General features: G+C 46.8%; 1 protein-coding gene across 1 annotated transcript; it reads right to left on the bottom strand.

Annotated features, from left to right (window-relative positions):
• Positions 1 to 244: 244 nt before the first annotated feature.
• faap100 (FA core complex associated protein 100) lies at positions 245 to 23,603 on the bottom strand. The gene is made up of 9 exons (XM_033044364.1): positions 23,352 to 23,603; positions 21,813 to 21,931; positions 16,212 to 17,176; positions 15,662 to 15,818; positions 14,022 to 14,830; positions 10,425 to 10,567; positions 7,948 to 8,064; positions 4,709 to 4,795; positions 245 to 1,971 (listed from the first exon to the last, which is right to left on the bottom strand). Exons 1-9 carry the CDS (start codon positions 23,529 to 23,531, stop codon positions 1,840 to 1,842), a joined length of 2,709 nt encoding a protein of 902 aa, XP_032900255.1. The 5' UTR covers positions 23,532 to 23,603; the 3' UTR covers positions 245 to 1,839.
• Between the last annotated feature and the right edge of the window lie 503 nt (positions 23,604 to 24,106).

Below are 24,106 nucleotides of genomic sequence, written 5' to 3'. Positions count from 1 at the left end.
GGAAGTAGAAGTATTTCTGCTAAATCTCAAGGCAAGAATCGCAAGATTCTCTCTGTTTGGATACTGTAGGTTCATGTGTAGATCCTCGATTAGTACAGGTGTGAGGGGTTAAGGCAGGAGAAAGGGGTTGAGAGAGACAGATAGACCAGCCATGATTGAATGGTGGATTAGACTAGATGGAACGAATGGCCTAATTCTGCTGCTAGACTTGGTACCGCAAAAATAAAACACATCACAGAGTTTCGTCAAAATCAATCAGAAATGTATTTGATAATTCTAATTTCCACATTTTCAAAAAAATCGCAGCATATCTGTCAGGTTAGAACTAGTTTGCTGCAGTCAGATGCTTGTGACACTTCACTGGGGCAACATTTGACCACTGTGGAATCTGGCCTAATGCATGTCCTTGCTCCTCTGGTAATGGGGCTGGTCATGAAGAACACAAGATGCTATTTGATATCGGACCCCAGTTTCCTGTACACCAGCATTGATATTCTCATGGGTTTAAACAGACACCTACCCATTGCATCTCTAAAATGCCTCAATGCACTTTCTGTAAGGATTTGGGACGTCAAGGTGGCATGTCAGTAGAGTTGCTGCCTCATAGCGCCTGAGACCCGAGTTCGATTCCGACTACGGGTGTTGTCTGTACATTCGCCTTGACATTGTGTGGGTTTTCTCTGGGTTCCCACATTCCCAAGACGTACAGGCTTGTAGATTAATTGGCTTCTGCAAGTGGTCCCTAATGTGTAGGAGGAGACCGCTGGTCGGCACAGACTCGGTTGGCCGAAAGGCCCATTTCCGTGCTGTATCTCTAAATTTAAAAATAAATTAAATTCTTGAATCAATTTATGCTGTTTATACATTTGGAGTGTTTGTTGGATAAACAGCAGCATCCTAGCCTCTGAGGCAGAAGGGGATGAGAGCGAGGTGCAAGCCACAGTCTACAACAAGACTTCCATGCAGTGTCGTATCTCCAGGATTAATGGTCTTTAAATAAAGCAGACACTTTCCCTCTCCTAAAACAATGTCCTAGTTCTATTCAAAGAACATGTGACTTCCCCGATGTCCCAGCCAATACATGTCCCTGGAGCAATGCTGCCTACTAAGATCAATTAGAGTGATTGATCACATTGCTATTGGTGACACTTTGATGCGGACATATTAGCACCATGCTTTTAAAGAAACAAACAATCAATAATGACGGTACAGGAAGGAACTGCAAATATTGGTTAGACACAAGATAGATGCAAAATGCTGGAGTAACTCAGTAGGTTAGGCAGCATCACTGGAGGAAAGGAATAGTGGATGTTACGGATAGGGACGTTCTTCAGAACAAAAGTAGAGGTTTTGGGGGGGGGGGAAGGGGGAGGAAAGGGGTGGAAATAAACTGGGTGAGAAAAGAGGACCTGAGGTAAGGTGGAGCCCATGATGGCCCAGTTTTCTCTGGGGAAGGTGTGGAAGAGTGATACAAGGATGTGAACAGTGGAACTCTTAGGATGACTAGGGTGAGGGGGGGGGGGGGGGGGGGGGGGGGGGGCGAGAGAGAGGAGAAGGCAGGGAATGCAGGAGCTTCATTTAAAATGTCATTGCTTTGAGGCACATAGGAATTTCCAGAGATTGTCAGGATATTTCCAGAGACTGGCGCATAAAAGAAAGTTCTTCCTGAGCAACATTTGTCAAGTAACAAAGTGACAATTGCTACAGGTACTATACCAGTGTGCAACTTTAAACCTTCACATGCAGCAACAGGCCTCTGCTATTGAACAGCCTTAACGAATGGAGGATAGACCTCCGATTTCAACCTGGAGACACCAGCGGTTTGGCCAATTCCATCTGTTACACGATAACTAAATCAATGCTCCTCAGTCGCTCGTAGAGTCGCAGCAGTTTGCCGGCAGTGTCACTCGGATTCGTTTCCTCGCCAAGGCACCTCTGGTCACGGAGTGACTGTACCTCTTTAAGAAGACCCTGAGGTAAAAAAAACAAAATAAATTATCATTGGACGACTTTGGACCTGCAGATGCTGGTTTACAGTGAAGATAGACACAAAATGCTGGAGTAACTCAGTGGGACAGGCAGCATCTCTGGAGAGAAGGAATGGGTGACATTTCGGGTCGAGACGAGTCGGAAGAAGGGTCTCGACCCGAAACACCCCCCACCATTCCTTCTCTCCAAAGATGCTGCCTGTCCCGTTGAGTTACTCCAGTATTTTGTATCTATCTTCGGACAATTACAACAGGGGGGGGGGGGGGGGGGTTCTGCAAAATAAATAAGATTCACATCTGGGACGGACACAAAATGCTGGAGGTAACTCAGCGGGTCAGGTATCATCTCTGGAGAAAAGGAATATGTGATGTTACCCAAGGATATGAAAGTTGATTTCTCTAATTCCAAGTAGCTCCTGCAAATGTACAGGTTTGTAATTAATTGGGTTCAGAAAATTGCCCGGAGTGTGCGGGATGCGAAATAACATTTCATGGGATAACATTGAAATAGCATTGGGGCGATCGATGGTCGGTATGGACTTGGTGGGCCGAAGGGCCTGTATCAACGCTGTATCTCAAACTCTAAAAACCCCAGGGTATACTTTGGTTGTTGTGGTGGCTCCACTTATTCTCCAGAAGGTATCCAGTAACTCAGCAGGTATGGTGAATCAATCCGAAGACGTTACTCATTTATGGAAATTAGCTTGACCAAACATTACCGTGGTCCGTCAACGTATTAATATCCACAACAAAAGGGAAACAGAATGATGAATAGTTTGTTCAGTGACATGAACCTTTGGACAGGCTCATGGGCACCAATATCACTGCACAGAGCAGCTGGCAATAGGGCAAACAGGTTTAGTTTTGTTTATGGTCATGTGTGCCGAAGTTCAGTGAAAAGCTTTAGTTGCGTGCTACCCAGTCAGCGGAAAGACTATTCATGATTACAATCGAGCCATCCACAGTGTGCAGATACATGATTAGGGGAATAATGTTTAGTGAAAGATAAAGTCCAGTAAAATACAATTAAAGATAGTCCGACAGGTAGATAGGAGCTCAGGGCAGTTCTCTAGTTGTTGGTAGAATGGTTCAGTTTCCTGATAACAGTTGATCATTGAATCAAGAGAGTCAAGAGTCATACTAGGGTCTGGAGAAGGGTCTCGACCTAAAATATCACTATCCATGTTCTCCGCGGATGCTCCTGCAAATGTACAGGTTTGTAATTAATTGGGTTCAGTAACTGCTGAGTTACTCCAGCACTTTATGTCCTTTTGTGTATTATCTCCAGTCAGGTATATAGTAGCTCAGGACCACTCCTCTCTCCTTGTTTTTGTGGTTTTGACTAGCTTTTGCTTATACCAAGATAGACAGAAAGTGCTGAAGTAACTCAGCGGGTCGGGCAGCATCTCTGGAGAATATGGAAAGTTGACGTTTCGGGTCGGGACCCTTCTTCAGATTGATTGCAGGGAGAGAGGAGAGGCAGCCTTTTCCAGCAAAGCTTTAGAGTGGTCATCCATGCTGTGAGACTCAGACCTCATTAGTCAACATTATCAAAAGAACCAAACATGCTGTGCTCCACTGCAGTCGGTTATGGAGAGTTTCCTATTTAGAATGCAGAGAAATACAGCAACAAAACATGCCCTTTGGCTCACAATGTCTACGTTGAACATGATGCCGATAAATAAATCTCATCAGTCTGCACACGATCCATATCCCTCCAGATTGATGGCCAGTTTCTTCCCAGCTGTTATCAGGCAACTGAACCATCTTACTGCAACCAGAGAACAGTCCTGAACTACTATCTACCTCATCGGGGACCCTCGGACTATCTTTGATTGGACATTACTAGCTTTACCTCGCACTAAACGTTACTCCTTTATCATGTATATGTACACTGTGAATGGCTCGATTGTAATCATGTATTGTCTTTCCGCTAGCTGGTTAGCAGGCAATAAAAGTTTTTACACGTGACTATAAACTAAACTGAACTCCCTCCATTTCCTGCATATCCATGGGCCTATCTAAAAGCCTCTTAAACACTATGTGCGTATCTGCCTCCACCACCACCCTTGGACAATGTGCTCCAGGCACCAACCATTCACTTTGTAAAGGATAACTTGCCCGCACATCCCCTTTAAACGTTGTCCCTTTCACCTTCAAGCTATGCCCTGTAGCCTTTGCCATTTCCACCCTGGGAAAAAGGCACAGACTGCCTGCCCCCTCTATTTCTGCGGTTACTACTGAATGTATCTGGAGCCATTCCCTAATACATGAGCTGGTGCCACTAATTGTTTCCCACCTGTAATGATAGAGATACATTGATCAGATACAAATCGGTTTATTTTTAACCTTCCCCCAACAAGTGAACACTATTTGTTTCAGCAACTTTATTTGAAACTGGCCACTGATCAGGTGTAAACACAATCCATACAGGGCCTTTAAAGATTTTACTTTCCTTATCCAGATAACAATTATTTGTGCTATCAGGTTCTCACATTCCCAATGTTTCAGGGATCCTCTCTCTCCCTCACTCACTCACTCCCTCTCCCTCCCTCTCTCTCTCTCTCTCACACAGGCATGGCCATTAATCTTGGGGGAGGGTTTGTCAGCAACACGATGCCATGTGCTCTCAAGTACAGTCTGCCTTCCCAACATCTGCCCAGCACCTTGGCCCACTCTCGGCAAGGCTTCCCACTCAGCTTCCTGATCCCCGCCCGTACCTCTGTGCTGTGTGCCAGCTGTCTCAGAGACTGCACATGAAGGCCAGGCATCGAGCCACTATGGGGAGCACTCTGCTCCAAAAGCATCTGTTCAACGTAAAAAAAAACACACACATAATCAATCAATTTGAGAGGATGCTAAAATGACATGCTTGCCATGAAGGTATTTTAACGAGCGCTGCCCACATTCTATGACCCTCTCAGGTATCTTTTTTTTTACAAATACAATAACTGCTTGAATAAGAAATTTCAAAGCTTACTTCACCAAAAAAAAAAGGATTTAATTTATGCTGCTTTTTATCATGTCAGTATGTTGAAAAGTCTAAAGATAGACACAAATATAAGATAAGGGTGGTCACAGTGGCGCAGCGGTAGAGTTGCTGCCTTACAGTGAATGCAGCGCCGGAGACCCGGGTTCGATCCCGACTACGGGTGCTGTCTGTATGGAGTTTGTACGTTCTCCCCATGACCTGCGTGGGTTTTCTCCGAGATCTTCGGTTTCCTCCCACACGCCAAAGACGTACAGGTTTGAAGTTAATTGGCTTGGTAAATGTGAAAAACAGTTGTCCCTAGTGGGCGTAGGACGGTGTTAATGTGCGGGGATCGCTGGTCAACGCGGACCCGGTGGGCTGAAGGGCCTGTTTCCACGCTGCATCTCTAAACTAAACTGGACACAAAGTAAGTGCTGGAGTAACTCAGCGGGTCAGGCTGAGCCTCTGGAGAAAATTTGATAGGTGATGTTTCGGGTCCCTTCTACAGACTGATTGCAGGGGGATGGGGAGGTGGGGGGGGGGGGATGGGGGTGGGGGGATGGGTATGTCTAGAAAGACGGAAGATGCCTACTTTGAGGAAGTTCTCCTCCTCCCTCTGCCTGCTTTGTTGAAAATTCTGGTTCCTTGTCAAAGAAATATCATGTTGTTACTCCTTAGGAATTAAAAGCAGGAAATGCTCAGCAGGCCAGGCAACATCTGCGGAACGACAATTGGAATTTTGGGTCATGTGATCTGCATGACACTTCCAATATTTTCTGTTTTAATTTCAGATTTGCATCATCGGCAATGTGTCAATTTTCATTTAATCCTTCTAGAAACAGGCCCTTCAGCCCACCTAGTCCGTGTCAACCAGCGCCCGCACATTAACACTATCTCACACACACTAATGGCAATTTACAATTTACCGCAAAGACGTGCAGGTTTGTAGGTTAATTGGCATCTGTAAATTGTGAGTAGGGTAGAACTAGTTTACAGGTGATCACTGGTCGTGGTGGACTCGGTGGGACGAAGAGCCTATTTCCACACTGCATCTCTAAACTACACCAAACTCAACGTGCTGGAGTTCACAATCATAGAGTGTAATGTAATTAGCACTAATACAGTAGTTCCAGCTCTTACACTGTGTCTTAAAGTACTCATGGACATTGTACGCACAAGCAACTACAGATGATGGTTTACAAGGAAAGGCACAAAGTGCTGAAGTAACCCAGCGGGTCAGGCAGCATCTCTGGAGAACATGAACAGGCAACAGAGTCTGAAGAAGGGACCCAACCCGAAACATCTCCAGTCCATGTTCTCTGAGTTGCTGCCTCACCCGCTGAGTTACTCTGTTTTGTGTTTTGTGTCTTTCATTTTTGTAAGCCAGCATCAGCAGTATCTTGAGCCTCTATCCCTAACACAAGGTTCTCTTCCAATAGTTTTCTCATCCAGTTAAGTGACTTCTTCGGGGTTCTGTGGCTGCAGAATGATTGTATTGGAGTTTCAATCCCATTACCATTCCCTGGAGAGTTAGTTGGTGAGAACCTGCAGGAGCTTAATTCAAAGCTCTCCACACATGGCCACTGACATTATTCTAAAATGTCAAACATAATTCTATCAAATCCCATTAACTGCAGGAAAGAGGTGTCCTTTAAACAGCAAGGATTTTTTGTTGGATTCTCCTTTCATATTAATTGACTGGTTTTAGATGATTGATTAATAGTGCATGCGGACGACATGTTAAAGTAAACCAATTTCCACACCACGCATTGCGGTCATAACTAAAACTGTTTTGACAGCTCCATTTAATATGATTGCAGAAAAAGAAGAGAAACAATCGAACTGAATTTACAAAGATTCAGCTATTAAGGGAAACAATGCTAGTCCTCAAACTGGCATAGGCACAAAGGGACAAATGGTCACCTTCCATGCTGTACGATTCTATACATGAACAATTGTGGGCGGGCACAGTGGCGCAGCTGGTAGAGTTGCTGCCTCACAGTGCCAGAGACCCTAGTATGATCCTGACCATGGCTGCTGTCCATGTGACCAGATGGGTTTCCTCCGGGTGCTCCGGTTTCCTCCCACATCACGAAGACGTGTGTTTTTTATAAATTGCCCCTAGTGCATAGGAAGTGGATGTCAAAGTGAGATGACAGAGAACTAGTGTAAACGGGTGATCAATGGCCAATGTCAACTCAGTGGGCTGATGGGCCTGTTTTCATGCTGTATCTCTAAACTAAACTAAAATAGAGTGAAAGGCCTATATAGAGTAAATATGAGGATGTTACCACTAGTGAGAGAGTCCAGGGCCAGAGGCCATAGCCTCAGAATAAAAGGACATACCTTTAGAAAGGAGATGAGGAGGAATTTCTTTAGTTAGAGGGTGGTGATTCTGTGGAATTCCTTGCCACAGATGGCTATGGAGGCTAAGTCAATGGATATTTTTAAGGCAGAGATTGACAGATTCTTGATTGGCAAGGGTGTCAGGGGTAGACACAATATGCTGGAGTAACTCAGCGGTATTGGCAGCATCTCTGGAGAGAAGGAATGGGTGACGTTTCGGGTCAAGACCCTTCTTCAGAAACGTCACCCATTCCTTCTCTCCAGAGATGCTGCCTGTCCCGCTGAGTTACTCCAGCATTTTGTGTCTACCTTCGATTTAAACCAGAATCTGCAGTTCTTTCTTACACAGGGTGTCAGGGGTTATGGGGAGAAGGCAGGAGAATGGGGTTGAGAGGGAAAGGTAGATCAGGCATGGATTGAATGGCGGAGTAGACTTGATGGGCCTAATTCTGCTCTTAGAGCTGCACTAAACAGTTGGCGGTGATTTTGGCATCGCAGAGTATCCCACACCAGGAGACAACTGGCAACATTCAGTCCAACTGGCAAGGATCAGTCCAGGTCACTGACGAGGCAGTGAAAGCCCAGATAGGATTCCCCCACCGAGACAGACAATAGTTTCAGGAGCGACTGTTGTCTTCCTACCTGGACCCGCCGAGTGAGAGCCTGATGCAAGAAACAAAACACGGACAGCGAGGAACACTCCATCACCACCTCCACTGCACTGATCACACCATCAACTGAGAAATTGGTGACTTCAACCTGCAGAGAGAGGAATGGGAGAAGAGAAAAAGCTTCTGAGGTGATTCCGTAGGGGGCGCTGCTCTGGCAGCAGCCATGTCATGCAGCTCGTCAGTTTTTCAACCTTTTTTTATTTTTTTTTAGTATGTTTTAAAGTCTGTATTTAATGTTTCTTTGTGTGTTTTATGTGGGGGGTGGTGTGGGGGAAACTGCTTCGGTCGCCTCCTCCATGGAGAGGCGAGTTTTTCCAGGTCGCCTCCCCCGTGGCCTAACATCAAAGATCGACGCGGCCTTTCCCGGAGACGCGCCCGGGGCTTCAGCGGCGGGCGCAGCGTGGACTCTCGGCGTGGAGCGGGTGAGCCCTCGCTGGGGCTCGCTGGAGGGGAGCGCTCCGTTTCGCTGACCCGGGGCAGCCGGCAGCCTGAAGTCGCGGCCTGAAGTCGCGGTCTGCAGAGCTCCAGCTGGTGCGGCGTCTACAGCCCGGGATCTCACGTTGGGGACCCGGGGGAAGAAGAAGCCATCACTGCCGGCCCGCGGCCGACTTCTACTGTGGGGCCGGCATGGACTTACCATCACCCCTGGAGGGGAGCTTCGACCGCCGGCCCTGCAGTCTACGGTGCTTCTGGCTGCGGCGGGGACTTTAAATCTTGACTGCCGGCCTGCGGCCTACAACAATCTAAAGCCGCGGTCTCCGGTGAGGAAGAGCCGATCCTGGACTGACTCTGGACTCTGGTCCTGACCACGGGGGGGAAATGGAGGAGGACTGGCCAAATTTTGTGCCTTTCACCACAGTGATCAATGCTGTGGTGGATGTTTGTGTTACAGTTTTATTGTGGTTGTGTGTTCTTTATTATTGTATCGCTGCAGACAACCCAAATTTCCACCAGCCTGGCTGTGTGGCAATAAATTATATCTAATCTAATCTAATCTAAGGAACTGGAGATGCTGGAATCTTGTGCCACAAACACAAAGTGCTGGAGTAACTCAGCGGGTAGAGTTGTTGCCTCCCAGCGCCAGAAACCCGGGTTCAATCCTGTCTGTGGAGTTTGTACCTTCTCCCTGTGACCGCGTGGGTTTTCTCCAGGTGCTCTGGCTTTCTGCCACATTTCAAAGAGATACAGGTTTCTGTAAAATTGTCCCTCGTGTGAATAGGTAATTGCTGGTCGGTGCAGGCTCAGAAGGCCAAAGGACCTGTTTCCGAGCTGTATCTCTAAACTAATCTAATGCGAATGGGTGATAGATGGTCAGTGTGGGCCAAAGGGCCTGTTAACATGCTGTGTCTCGGAACTAAACTGAAATCAAGCGGGTCAGGCAGCATTCATGGAGAACATAGACAAGTGAAGTTTCAGGTTGGGACCCTTCTGAGGAGACCAGACGGGGCATTTACTGTGAGGATATCCCCCAGGTGAGGAGTGTAGAATCAGGAAGCATGGTTTTAAAGGTAAACCAACACTCAAGTAGGAATAAGTTGAGGAAGAATTTTCTTCTTTCAGAGAATTTAGTGTGGTTTTGGAATTCTCCAAGGCAGAGATGGTGTGGGATCATTAAATATATTCAAAGCTGAAAAAAGATTTTGGCCTACTTATAAATCAACAGCTAAAGGGGTCACATGTACCGAGGTACAGTGAAACGCTTCTGTTGCGTGCTAACCAGTCAGCGGAAAGACTATACATGATTACAATTCAGCCGTCCACAATGTACAGATACATGATCAAGGGAATTATGTGGAGTGCAAGAAAAGGTCCAGTGAAGTCCGATTAAAGATAGTCCAAGAGTCTCCAATAAAGGAGATGGTAGCTCAGGACTGTTGTCCAGTTGGTGAGAGGATAGTTCAGTTGCCTGATAACAGCTGGGCAGAAACTGTGTTTAAGAAGGAACTGCAGATGCTGGAAAATCAAAGGTACACAAAAATACTGGAGAAACTCAGCGGGCTGCACCTGCTGAGTTTCTCCAGCATTTTTGTCTACCTTGGTCAGAAACTGTCCCTGAATCTGGAGGTGTGCGTTTTCATACTTCTGTACCTTTGTCCAGGTTCAGGAGCAGTTTCTTCCCAACAACCATCAGGCTATCAAAAGCTAACTAAGCTCTGAACTAGATAGACTTGGGGGGGGGCATTATTTTTTGTCTTTGCACTATTATTGTTATTTTTTATTTAATATATTGAACTTTTCTTGTGTTTATGATGGACTGAGGACTATGTTTACATATCTGTTGTTCAATTGCAAGTAAGAATTTTATTGTTCCATTTCGGGACATTTTACAATAAAACGCTCTTGACCCATGGTCCTGCTGTGACACTGAGGTTTCCTATCCTGCACAGTTTCAGCCTCTTCATAGTGGGTTGATGGTACAACCTCAGCGTTCGGACACTGACCAGTTACCTTCTTGGTGAGTATGTGGACACTGCTACCGTCTGGTGCTGAACAGTGTACAACTGGGCCAAGCTGCATCCTTAATGCCTCCATCTCGGAGTTTGTCGACAGCAGCCATTGGAGGACGTTTGAACCATTCTCTGCCTCGTTTCCTGGGGGGACAGTTATAAAATAGCTCAGTGCAAGATTCTGGAGAGGAAGGAGCACTTTACGACCAAAACATTCTGAAAATGTTTGGCAATGATCAGAGATAGGGGCGGCGCAGTTGCCTTACAGCACTGGAGACCCGGGTTTGATCCTGACTACAGGCACTGTCAGAACAGAGTTTGTACGTTCTCCCTGCGACCTGCGTGGGTTTTCTTCGAGATATTCGGTTTCCTCCCACACTCCAAAGATGCACAGGTTTGTAGGTTAAATGGCTTGGTATAAATGTAAAATTGTCCCTAGTGTGTGTAGGATAGTGTTAATGTGCGGGTATCGCAGGTCGGTGCAAACTCAGAGGGTCGAAGGGCCTTTTTCCGTGCTGTATCTCTAAATTAAACTAAAAAACAGTGGTAGGAGCTTCAGAAGCCAAACCTCTATGTATTAAATATCTTCATCAGGAACTAAAAGTGCCTTAAGGGAAACGGACCATCTGATGGGATGGCACCAGTATTAAGTTACTGGGAAGGACACAAAGCACTGGGGCAACTCAGCAGGTCAGGCAGTACCCTGGAGGTCATATAGTTGGGTGAGTGGGCTGAGGAATGGTCAATGGAGTTTAATGCAGATAGGTGTGAGTTGCTGCATACGGGGATGTCAAACTAGGGCAGGACCTACACAGTGAATGGCAGGGCCCTGGGGAGTGTTGTAGAGCAAAACGGTCTAGGAGTGTAGGTACTTAGTTTGTTGAAAGTTCCTTAAAAGTGATGTCACAGGTAGATAGGATGGTCAAGAAGGCTTTCAATATATTGGTCTTCATCAGTCAGGGTATTGAGTATAGAAGTGAGGATGTTTTGTTACAGTTGTACAAGACATTGGTGAGGCTGCATTTGCTGTATTGTAGGTAGACAAAAATGCTGGAGAAACTCAGCGGGCGAGGCAGCATCTACGGAGCGAAGGAATAGGTGATGTTTCGGGTCGAGACCCTTCTTCAGATTTGCAACATTGTGTTCAGTGTTGGCCACCATGCTGTAGGAAGGATGGTGTTAAACTGAAAAGAATGCAGTGAAGATTTACGAGGATGTTGTCTGGACTTGAGGGCCAGAGCTATAGGGAGAGGATTTTATTCCTTGGAATCAGGAGGATGAGGGATGATCTTATAGAGGCGTATAAGATAATGAGGAGAATAGATAGGGTGAATGCACAGAGTCTTGTACCGAGACAAATCAAGTACCAGAGGACATAGGTTTCAGATGTGAGAGGAAAGATTTAACAGGAATCTGAGGAGCAACCTTTTTTCACACAAAGGGTGGTGGACATATGGAATAAGCTGCCAAAGATGGTAGTTGAGTTTGGTACTAAAACAATATTTAAAAGACATTTGTACAGGTACATGGATAGAAATGTTTTAGAGGGATATGGACCAAATGCAGTACATTGGACTGGTATAGACGAGGCATGGACAAGTTAGGCCGAAGGGCCTGTTTCATTTACTCTATGACTGAATGTTACTGCTGTAGGGCATTAAATACCATGGAAGAGCCAATGTTTTTTTTCTTTACCTCTAAACTTGTTTATATGCTATAAATACTGGGAGATGGAAATAACAGGATGCTTGAACTCCGTCGGGGAGGTTGACTAAAGGAAGCCGTTTGCGGAAGCCACCAGGTCACATTTACAAACTCTTTAAACCCGTCCAACAAACAACATTTGGAAAGGCCGCGTTACAGTTCCGTAGCCTGTTTTCTCATTGTACACACCAACCATTGCAACTTACTGAAGCCTTGATGACAAAACAAAAAGCTTATGATGACAAAGCCAGCTGCAACAATTGCCAGCGACTGCCTTTAGTCCCACGAGTTCATGTTACTCTCATACCTTGGTCCTGAAAAAGTTCTGGAACATTCCATTGACAAGGACTGCCAAAACCAGCAGTTCAAAGATATCTGCTGAACTATTTTGTCCCTTAGTTTCAGGGTCAGAGCATAACTACATGCTTGAATTTTCCATGGGGGAATCAAAGTTACAGTATACAATGAAAGACAGCCATTCAGCCCATCGAGTCTATGCTGGCTCCTTATGGAGGAGTCCTGCCTGGTGACATCCACAACATTAATGCGTTGGCATTAATGCATTAAAAGATGGTAGTTCACACAAAGAGTGGTGGGTAGATGGAATGAGCTTATCCATGTACCTGTCTAAATGTTTCTTAAATGCTGTCATAGTACCTTCTTCAACTACCTCCTCTGACAGCATGTCCCATATACCATATAACCATATAACAATTACAGCACGGAAACAGGCCATCTCGGCCCTACAAGTCCGTGCCGAACAATTATTTTCCCTTAGTCCCACCTGCCTGCACTCATACCATAACCCTCCATTCCCTTCTCATCCATATGCCTATCCAATTTATTTTTAAATGATACCAACGAACCTGCCTCCACCACTTCCACTGGAAGCTCATTCCACACTGCTACCACTCTCTGAGTAAAGAAGTTCCCCCTCATGTTACCCCTAAACTTCTGTCCCTTAATTCTGAAGTCATGTCCTCTTGTTTGAATCTTCCCTATTCTCAAAGGGAAAAGCTGATCCACATCAACTCTGTCTATCCCTCTCATCATTTTAAAGACCTCTATCAAGTCCCCCCTTAACCTTCTGCGCTCCAGAGAATAAAGACCTAACTTATTCAACCTTTCTCTGTAACTTAGTTGTTGAAACCCAGGCAACATTCTAGTAAATCTCCTCTGTACTCTCTCTATTTTGTTGACATCCTTCCTATAATTGAGCGACCAAAATTGTACACCATACTCCAGATTTGGTCTCACCAATGCCTTGTACAATTTTAACATTACATCCCAGCTTCTATACTCAATGCTCTGATTTATAAAGGCTAGCATACCATCCATCTTGCTACTCCTGCATTTATACCCAACAGTTGAACCTTCTTAACCAACCTTCCATGAGGAACCTTGTCAAAGGCCTTACTAAAGTCCATATAGACCTACCACCCTTTATGTACAAAACGTTGCGTCTTGGGTTCCTATTAAACCGTTCCACCCTCACCTTAAATCTATGTTTTCTGCTTCTCGATTCTCCTATTCTGGGTAGAAGAATGTGCATTTATCCTGTCTATTCCTCTCACGATCTTATTCTTGAAAATTGTAAATTGTTCCTAGTGTGTATAGGATTGTGCTAGTGTACGGGGAATGACGGTCGGCGTGGACTCAATGGGCCGAAGGGCCTGTTTCCGCGATGTATATCTGAACCTCCCAACTTCTAAACTTTGACTGCAATGAACCAAGTGGAGGATGCAGAGGTCACTTCAACAGTGGAAGACTGAGGCAGCCATTCCATAGGTTGGCAGTCCATGGAAACCCACAGAGTGGGAAGGAAGTTTCTGGGATTAAGCCCAAAGTTAAACTATTGCAGCTCATCATTCAAAAGAGAAAAAAAGATCCTCACCTGTGCCAATATCTTTCAGAGCAACATCCATCAGATGAGAGGACAACTTGATGGAAGCTGTAAACGGCCCCCCACCAGTCCTATCCTTGAACAGGCCACTCATAGAGCCGTTGACCACGTTGTTGCTTTTAATGCCTTTGCTCCCAGAGTGCAGAGCTGAATGCAAGAAAATCTCCAACGGATCTGGTGGGGCAGGTCTGTGATTCAGGTGCGGCCTAGTTTCACTTGCTCCTCCACTGTGAATGTGCAAGCAGTCTAACAAATCAACGATGCGCCTGTTTAGGGGCAAGCAGATGTCGTCATGTCCTGCAGGTACAGGAGACGGTGACGGTCCAGGTGAGGCGGGCAAGCTGCTAGCAGTCCTCGCCCTGAGATGGTTCAAGTCGTAATGGAGAAAGCAGTGAACGGCCACAGGAAGCGGCAGAGAGCCGTCATGCTCAGAGTTCAAGGGGATTGCAACCTCCATCTTCTCCCTGGGTGGAAGCTCGCCGATGGCAAAGGCAGAGGTGTAGGCCGTGCTGTCCGATCCTTTGGCCAAAGCCAGGGACTGGGTGACGAGCTGGACGCAGAAAGACCACCCCTGCTCCAGGGGCCAGTTGCTGAGGTTCTCCAAAATGCATGAGATGACCAACGAATCCTGGAGCAAAACTCGGTTCCATTTTGCAGCGATTTGGCAGCGGAAGGGTTGCTCGGAAGGCTCCGTTCCTTTCTCCTGACCGGCCAGCAGCGCACAGCAGATGTTGAAGACCTGGTTCAGTCCTTTGAGGGCCTTGTCTTTCTGCTGCATTACGCCCTTCAAGGAAGCGATTCTGTGAATGAGAGAAGGAGAACGCAGTGAATTTATGCCCTCATTTATGTTGTTACTTCATGTCTTAATTCCCTCCGTCCCTTCCTGTATTTCTGCCACAGCTGGAGTCCGTCTTCACCGCAGCTCTAACTGCGGAGTGGCAACAGGCTACCTAACTCTGCAGCTCAAGTTGGTCAGGCATACCACTGTTGAACAGCTCCTTAAGCTAGAGGCACTGTTGCCTACGTCTATGAATAGTTCAGCAAAGCAAACATTAAACCTAATGGCTTCTCTCTGCACAAGTACTGATGCACTTCTTAATGCTTCTGAGAAAACCAGAACTGGAAGCTTTAACATGAGGATCAACCTCGCACTTCATAAAATCGTAGGGCATAGGAGCAGAATTAGGCCATTCTGTCCTACTCTACCATTCGATCATTCCCCTCTCAATCCCAATTTCCTGCCTTTTCCCTGTAACCTTTTTTGCCCTTACTAATCAAGTACCCATCAATCTCGGCTTTAAAAATACCCACCTTGCTCCACCATCGTCCGTGGCAATGAATTCCACAGATTCACCACCCTCTGGCTAAAGAAGGAATTTCCCCTCATCTCCATTCTAAAGGTACGTCCTAAAGGATTCTGACGCTGTGCCCTCTGGTCTTAGACTCTCCCATTACTGGAAACATCGTCTCCATATCCATTCTGTATAGGCCCTTCTTTATTCGGTAGGTTTCAAACAGATTCTCACCCCCAACCCCCCCCAACATCATACTTCTAAACTCCAGCGAGTACAGACCCAAAGTTGTCAAACGCTGATATGTTAACCCAAACAGCGCCGGGATGATGCTCGTACCTGTCCGAGACACTGCTAATCCCAGAGAGATGGTCCTTAATGCGTTGTCCTGCAGTGGCTGCGTGGAGTTTTGTGGTCGGGGCTTCACGTAGAGAGGGGGGTAAGGTGCAGGCCATCACTTTCCCTTTCTCCGTTAGTGCTACCAACTGAATGTCACCTGATGCAAACAAAAACATGCACTCGAGGTCAAGAACACAAGCGAGGGAGGGAGGGACAGAGCTGGCAAGTGATAGGTGGATAAAGGAGGTAAAGGAGTCCCGACCTGAAACGTCATCTATCCACGTTCTCCAGAGATGCTGCCTGACCCGCTGAGCTACTCCAGCACCTTGTGTCTATATTTTGTAAACCAGTATCTACAGTTCCCTGTGTCTACAATGTTCGTGAACTACATTGAGACAATGTGAAAGAGATGGAGCTACCGTACTGATGCAATTGACTTTGGTCTCTTTGATTGTGAACGTCAGGCAACATCTGTGGAGAGAGAAACAGAGTTAACTTTGCAGGTTGTCGACACACTCTCTAAACCAGGCCAAGGGCCCAGACCGATTACCTTCAGCTGTTAGTGAAGGCCTGGAAACAGCTACAACCCCGCAGATGTTCAGGCTGATGGGGATGAGGATGGAGGGCAAGTCTCCCACAGGGTGACGACCGCTCCTCATATCTGCCGTCCTCCCAGAAGATGAATTCTCGCCACGTTGGAACTCAACGCCAAAAACGTCCGAGCAAGTGCTGTAATAAAGTGTAGCTGCGTGACAGCAAGCACTGACGATGGGGCCTTGAAGGTGGTACTCAACAAAACTGGGAGCCCACATCTCCATCTGAAGGCTGGACTTGGCGATCACCACTTTGCCATCTCTCCCGACCACGACAATGCTATTGGGTACTGGGGGCTTGGCCCTTGATGACTGGCGATCCTGGTCATCGTCCGTTTCCCATTTTAATGACAAAAGTCCAATAAACGCCACCGGCTGTTCGAGGTGCAGAAGGACCGTCGTTCGAGACGAGTGACCTTTGGCCTCAGGTCGGGTGTACTTCACTGGCAAGAAGCAAACCTGGCCGTCCGGCAATCCACACAGTACCACGGGTGACCGCAGCAAGCTGGCATCCACGTTGAAGAGGAGACTGAAGACTGACGACTGAAGACAGGGGTAATCTTCACTGCCCTGTTGCTCGTTTTCAACGTGAGGATAAATACAACACAACACAGGTGGGTGGCTCAGTTTGGGGGATTTCTCACCGAGCGGTAAGTTAGCATGAGAAATCAACTCTATCTCCTCAATCTTCTGACACTTCTGGCCCTGACAGTCTGCTGATGGCAGCCCGAAGGTCTTAATCTTCCATTTCCGCCCTTCCTCCGTCACCATCACAACCTGTTCGTGCACAGCAATGAAGGAGCAGGCTGTAGAGTCTCTGACAAGGCATTGCTCGATACCCACCGTAAAGACAGGAGGCACAAAGCAGCCAGAGTCACCTCCTGACTGGGAAGGATTCAGGGACAATTCCGCCTTGACAGAACTGCAACAAAAAAAGAAAGGGAACATTTTTAAATGAGAGGCATTCCAATAAAATTAGAAAAAATGTACAATGTACGATATTGAAACATAGAAAATAGGTGCAGGAGTAGGCCTTTCGGCCCTTTGAGCCAGAATCACCATTCATTATGATCATGGTTGATCATCCAAAATCAGTGCCCCGTTCCTGCTTTCTCCCCATATCCCTTGATTCTGATAGCCCTAAGAGCTATATCTAACTGCCTCTTGAATCCATCATCCGATCGAAAGATATGCAGCGGGTCAAATCCATAAAACGCATCTCAATTAGTGGTTCAATTGCATTTTCCATTGCAACGTAATAAGGATAATATTACAATCGCAGGAGATTTACTGATACCAGGAAATGAAGGGAGACCGGGAGGGGGGGGTTGCCGAGATTGAAGGGGTGACTTGGCAGGGAGAGAGCCGCCTGCTACCATGTGCGGCGGCAGACCTGGTTCGCCTCTGCAAGGAAATATAGACTGTATCATTCCAATAAAATTAGCAACAAAATTAGCAATGTACGATCATCCGATCAAAATGAATGCAGCAGTCAGATCCATAAAGCGTGTCTCAATTAGTGGTTCAAATGCATTTTTCATTGCAAAGTTTTTTAGGATAACAGGACAATCGCAGGGAAAACTCAGAGATTCGCTGATACCACGGAATGGGTTGGATGCGGATAGCAGCAGGGGAGGTGGACAAAAGTCTACAATAATCCGAGGACTCCTAGAAGCGCAGCAGTCCCGAGAGGATTATGTATTTTGTCTCACTGACTAAAACAAGATCCAGGTGAATGTTATTCGGGATCTGTACTTTGTTATTTTTGTTCCTAAAACAGATGTTCGTTTGACTTGCTTATATTTCCTGTGATATTATTTTAGCACTGGACACAAGCCATAACAAAGGGATTTGTGCTTCAATGGTCTGATTGCCGGTTTCCAGGTTAATTAGACAAACTGCCCTTTGTACTTTACTGAAACTCTTGATGGCAAAAGAGCCGTCCAAAACAAACTGTGATAAAAAATCAGCTGCAAGCGATGTTAGTGACTGCAGTCGGTCAAATTAAGCGTGGTTCAAATGAGCGCCAGAAGAAACAGCTGAATCTCGGTCACAGTAAGCAGGAAATTAAGGTTTGTGTGCGGAATGGAAAGGAGGAAATGGGAAAGAAGTGGTCTGAAGAAGGGTCTCACCACGAAACGTCACCTACCCATGTTCTCCGGGGATGGAGCCTGAACTGCTGAGTTACTCCAGCACTTTGTGCCGTTCCACAGAAGGAAATTGCAGATGGAGATAAATATTCAGGAATTATTCATCTATCACTTGCCAGGGTTTGTCCTGTACCCACCTCTCCTTTCCAGCATTTCACCCCCCCCCCCCCCACCCCCACCTACTATCTGCCTGAAGAAAGGTCCTGATCCCCAAATGTCATCTGTCCATTTCCTCCACAGATGTTGCCTGACCTGCTGAGCTCCTCCAGCACTGTTGTTTGTTTTAAGATTCCAACATCTGCAGTTCCTTGTGTCTCCGTTACATTTGTTCTCCTGGATGACACTATTGGATGCATTTGGAGGTGTGAAGCTCATCGGCACTTACAATAATGTAGCGGAATTGGGTAAGAGTTAGCTAAATGAACTGTGTACCAGCTCATTTTGAATAGACTTTGACAGGACTGTGATGCCCTGGCTCACGTTATGGACTTGCAAGCAAGACAGCTGCCAAACCATCAAGCTTTCAAACACTCAGGTCCTGGATTTTTTTTCAGTTTTTAGTTTAGTTTAGAGGTCCAGGCCCTTTGGCCCATCGAGTCCCCACCGACCAGCGATCCTGCACATTAACACTATCATACACACACTGGGGACAATTTACGCTTATACCAAGCCAATTAACCGACAAACCTGCACGTCTTTGGAGTGAGGGAGGAAAGCGAAGATCTCGGAGAAAACCCACACGGTCACGGGGAGAACGTACAATCTCTGTACAGGCAGCACTCGAGGTCGGGATCGAACCTGGGTCTCTGGCGTTGCAAGTGCTGTAAGGCAGCAACTATACCGCTGCGCCACCGTGCCGCCCTCATTGTCGGAGCTTTACTGAGGAAAGTGCAGATGGAGGGAGAGCGATCCACCATTAACGTCCAAGGAGATGTTGGTGGCAGGATGAAGAGGTTGGCGAGATTAATCCCCGCGGGTGCAATGGAGGGGAAGGTCAGCGAGAGAGGGGGGCGGGAAAGGTGACACAGCTGTTGATATGAAAGAATGGGCTGGTTCCTTCATGAATACCTCGCAGAATACCAAGGGGGGCTGAGAGTCCACATCAGCAGAGGGACAGCAGTAAAGCACAGAAGTAAGGATGGGTCAGGAGAGGGAATAGAGTCAGCAATGTGCTACAAGTTAAAAATGAAACACAACACCAATCCCCCCCTGTACAGGGAAGAGACTGGGACACTGGGGCCGAGAGATAAATGATTAATAAAAGTAATGAGCTGAGCTCCAGAGCAGCAGCCAAAACAGACACAAATTCAACTCTCACGGGCAAAGACACTGCAAGCATCCGAGCAATGACAAATTTCTTGACTACTTACGACGTGTACTTATTACAAATCACCATCAGCAAGAGGACAACTTTCACTGAAGTTACAGCCCCACCTACTGGTCAGTCCCATAGTCAAACAAATCTGACTTTGGAGATGCTGATGAGAAGCTCTTTTGGGTCGGAGCTTTCAAAACTGCCTTGGGCGATGCAAAGAAAATGTGATCAGAGGCCTGAACCTGGTTAGAGTGAGTAAAGGACAAAGAATGACACAAAGTGCTGGAGTAACTCAGTGGGTCAGGCAGCATCTCTGGTGAAAAAGGATAGGTGATATGGCTTTTGGCATCAGTAACGGAATCGAGTAGAGGAGTTGAGATATTTTGTTACAGTTGGACAGCTACTGTACTATCAGTTTTGGTCACCTTATTATAGGAGAAATGCCATTAAGCTGGAAAGAGTACAGAGTAGATTTATGAGGATGCTGCTGGGACTCGAGGGCCTGACCTATAGAGAGAGGTTGGGCAGACCAGGGCTTTATTCTGTGCAGCACAAGAGCTGATGGTTAACTGATAGAGGTGTATAAAATCATGAGGTGAATAGATAGGGTGAATGCAGGGTAGTGGAAATAAGAACTAGAGGGTAAAGCTGTAAAAGCAGAAAGATTTAATAGGAACGCGAGGAGCAATATTTATCCCCACATCTTGGGTGGTGAGTATATGGAACGAGCTGCTAGATTACGTAATGGAGGCAGTAACCGAGTACAAAATAGCATTTAATACACTAAAGGACACAAGGCGTTGGAGTAATTCAGAAAGACAGGCAGCATTTACGGAGATCATGGATCGATCACATTTTGTCTGAATCAGCAACTGCACCCTTTCCCCCGTTTACAATCCTCGTAAGAAAATCTACTCGGATTTTTGTTCAAAAAAATGCTCAACGTATTTAAAAACTCAGAAGTTTAATTTTTCTTGATATTTTCATAGAAACATAGAAAATAGGTGCAGGAGTAGGCCATTCGGCCCTTCGAGCCTGCACCGCCATTCAATATGATCATGGCTGATCATCCAACTCAGTATTCGACTGTGAATTCAGAGTTTTTACATCTCACTAACTTTGTATCATATCTCACACTAATTTCAGGGTTACATATATTGATAAATAAAGATTGAGTGAAAGCCAAGACCATATTCATCAGGCCACCTCAGCATACACTTTTTAGTTTAGTTTAGAGGTACAGCACGGAAACAGGCCCTTCGGCCCACCGAGACCTCGCTGACCAGCGATCCCCACACACCAATACTATCCTACACACACTAGGGACAATTTACATTTATACCAAGCCAATTAGCCTACAAACCTGAATGTCTTTGGATTGTGGGAGGAAACCGGTGCTTCCCAGAGAAAACCCACGTAGGTCACGGCGAGAAGGTACAAACTCCATACAGAAAGCACTCGCAGTCAGGATCGAACCAAGGTCTCTGGTTCTGTAAGGCAGCAAACCGTGGTGTAACCACCAATCCTGCCTCAAATGATTTTCCTTTTAGTACTGTCTCATTTCTCTGCGGGTCAAACAGCATCTGTGGAGGGAATGGATAGATGGGGGCGGGACATGGCAAGTGATAGGTGGATACAGGCGGGGGGGATGGGGGAATTGAGCAGTAATGAGTGGAAGGAATGGGTAGGCCACGCTTTGGATCGGGATCTTTCTCCAGATATTTTAGCATTTTATATTGTGTGGTATCCCCATGTTTATTTGGTGACCATTGCTCAGTATCTCCCCCGCCCCCTACTCCTCTGGGAACCAGACCACCTTCACATTCCTTCTGTGGAAATGATTGCCACAGACGGCTGCGATGGCCAAGTCAATGGATATTTTTAAGGTGGAGATTGACAGAATCTTGATTAGTAAGGGTGTCGAGGGTTATGTGGAGAAGGCAGGGGAATGGGGTTGAGAGGGAAGGATAGATCGACCATGATTGAATGGCAGAGTAGACTCGATGGCCTAATTCTGCTCCTCTAACTTGCGAACTTATGAACCTTGGAAACTTTGTTCCATTATGGGTACCGTATAACTAAAACGTTGTTACCTGCTCTTCTGGTTTAACAGAATGTTATATATTCCGCCATCATCACACAGCACAAACAGCCGCTCTCCACTCCTGTGCACCTCCACTTGCCACACAGCAGTGGGTAACCTGTACACAACCTACCAAGACAGAACAGGAAGCATTGATAAAAAGACATCTATTGATGCTCCTGAACACATCATCAGTGGTGTAACCTGGGGTCATTGGGTGTTTCGGGTCTTTCAACATCAGATACCCTCACCCAGGCGACCCAGCCGTGGTTGATCAGACCACGACTTGTGTTCAGGTGGCATTCGCTCCTCCCCATGGACCTCCTCTCCTGATCCAGAGCCATCTCGAGGCTTTCTCCGCTGCCTCTGTGGTGTTCTAAACTAAACCAAACCGGTAACGTCATAGTGTGAGAGTGGTGACTGGCAGAGCAGCCAGAGGCATCAAGGTGGGCGCAGAGTCAAGTGATTTGATCACGGGGGCCACTCCCTGGCGGGTGACGTCACCAACAGCCAGCACTTTGGAAATAGGCACCGTTTCGGGCCGAAACCCTTCTACACCACTCAATCATGGCTGAAGGTAGACAAAAAATGCTGCAGTATCTCAGCAGGACACGATTTTGGGTCGAGCCTTCTTCTGACTGAGAGTCATGGGAAAGGGAAGTGAGTGATATGGAGAGATATAGAACAAAGAAATGAAAGATATGCAAACAAGTAACAAGTCCATTGTTAGTTGTGGGCTAGCTAGGTGAAAACGAGTTATATAGACAATGAAACTCATCATGACGACAGTGAAACTAGTATAACGACCAGGATGGGGAGCAGCAGAGAGAGAGAGAGAGGGGATGCAAGGGTTACTTGAAGTTAGACAAAGCAATATTACCGCTGGGTTGTAAGCTGCTGAAGCAAAATATGAGGTGCTGATCCTCCAATTTGTGTTTGGCCTCACCGTGACAATGGAGGAGGCCCAGGACCAAAGGTCCTATAGCGATAGGATCTTCGCCCAGGACAGAAAGGTCAGTATGGGATTGGGGGAGGGGGAGTTAAAAGTATTTAGCAACCAGAAGATCACAAAGGCCCAGGCGGACTGAGCGAAAGTGTTCAACGAAACGATCGCCCAGTCTACGTTTGGTCTTGCTGATGTACGAGTCCACACCTTGAACAACGGATACAGTGGATGGGGTTGGAGGAGAGGTGCAGGTGAACCTCTGCCTAACCTGAAAGAACTATCGGGGTCTATGGGCAGAATAGAGGGAGGAGGTAGAGGGGCAGTTGTGGCATCTCCTGCGGTTGTAGGAGAAGGTACCTGGAGAGGGGATGGTTTGGGTGGGAAGGTACCTGGACAGGGGGTTGTTTGGGTGGGAAGACCTGTCCTGGAGAGGGGATGGTTTGGGGGTGGGAGCAGAGAGAGTTAAAGTGCCACGCCGCTGGGGTTGTCCATGGCTGATCTATCTTGGCTCTTGGTCCTCCAAAATATTCCAAATGGAATTTAAACTGGAGGTTGTGAAGGGAGGGCTTAACCATCTTAACCATCACAAAAGCGGCCACTCACCTGCAGGGAGCCGTGGTGGTGGTACGTGTAGACAAAGTGGGAGCGGTTGGACACACAGAGCCGTGTGTGGGGCGGGGAGGAGCGGGGCGGCAGCAGCAGCAACGCCGAGCAGCGGCCGCCCCGTCTCACCGCTGCAACGTGGTCCCAGTAGCGGACACGCCGGGTCCGGGCACCAGCCATGGCCGAGGGACAGGCGCCTCCTCTCCCCGAGCACAAGCAAAGATACTAGAGGAGCAGAAGCCTCCTCTCCCTGGGCCCCTACGACTCGGCGGAAAGGACATAGAAGTTGCAAAAGAAAGCGTTCCGAAACATGCATGTCCCCAGTCTGCCCCAAAGATTATATCTCCTCTATAATCATATAGCTCCTCTATAACCATATAGCTCCTCTATAATCTTTGGTCTGCCCAATGCACCAGCTCTGCAAAATGCAATACAAAATGCAACGTCAATGCCTAGACACTCAGTGCTCAGTGTGTGGGAAGAAAGGAATCATTTAGCATAAAAATGAAGGTGACACTTTTTTATTTTCTACTGCTGATTGCCGACGCGTGCCTATTATATACAGCGTAGAGAGACAACAGATTGTAAAGAATCATCCTTCTTCTCAGGGAATATTGAAAAGTCTGGATAGAGTGGGTGTGGAGAGGATGTTTCCACAAGTGGGAGAGTGTAGGGCCAGAGGGCATAGCCCCAGTATAAAAGGGCGCACCTTTAAGGAGATGAAGAAGAATTTCTTCAGGCACAGTGAATCCTGT

Source organism: Amblyraja radiata, chromosome 26 (assembly GCF_010909765.2).
Source record: "Amblyraja radiata isolate CabotCenter1 chromosome 26, sAmbRad1.1.pri, whole genome shotgun sequence".
Taxonomy (NCBI): Eukaryota; Metazoa; Chordata; class Chondrichthyes; order Rajiformes; family Rajidae; genus Amblyraja; species Amblyraja radiata.
The sequence above is the reverse complement of the archived record's forward strand: the minus strand, read 5'-3'. Positions and strand labels throughout refer to the sequence as shown.

What these genes read in the sequence shown, in the direction of transcription:
- faap100 (XM_033044364.1), bottom strand. Translation starts at nt 23,531, where the DNA reads ATGGCTGGTGCCCGGACCCGGCGTGTCCGCTACTGGGACCACGTTGCA. An exon ending in ACCACCACGGCTCCCTGCAG is followed by an intron (nt 21,932 to 23,351) that starts GTGAGTGGCCGC and finishes CTGTCTTGGTAG; the next exon opens with GTTGTGTACAGGTTACCCAC. An exon ending in GCCTTCACTAACAGCTGAAG is followed by an intron (nt 15,819 to 16,211) that starts GTAATCGGTCTG and finishes TGTTTGCATCAG; the next exon opens with GTGACATTCAGTTGGTAGCA.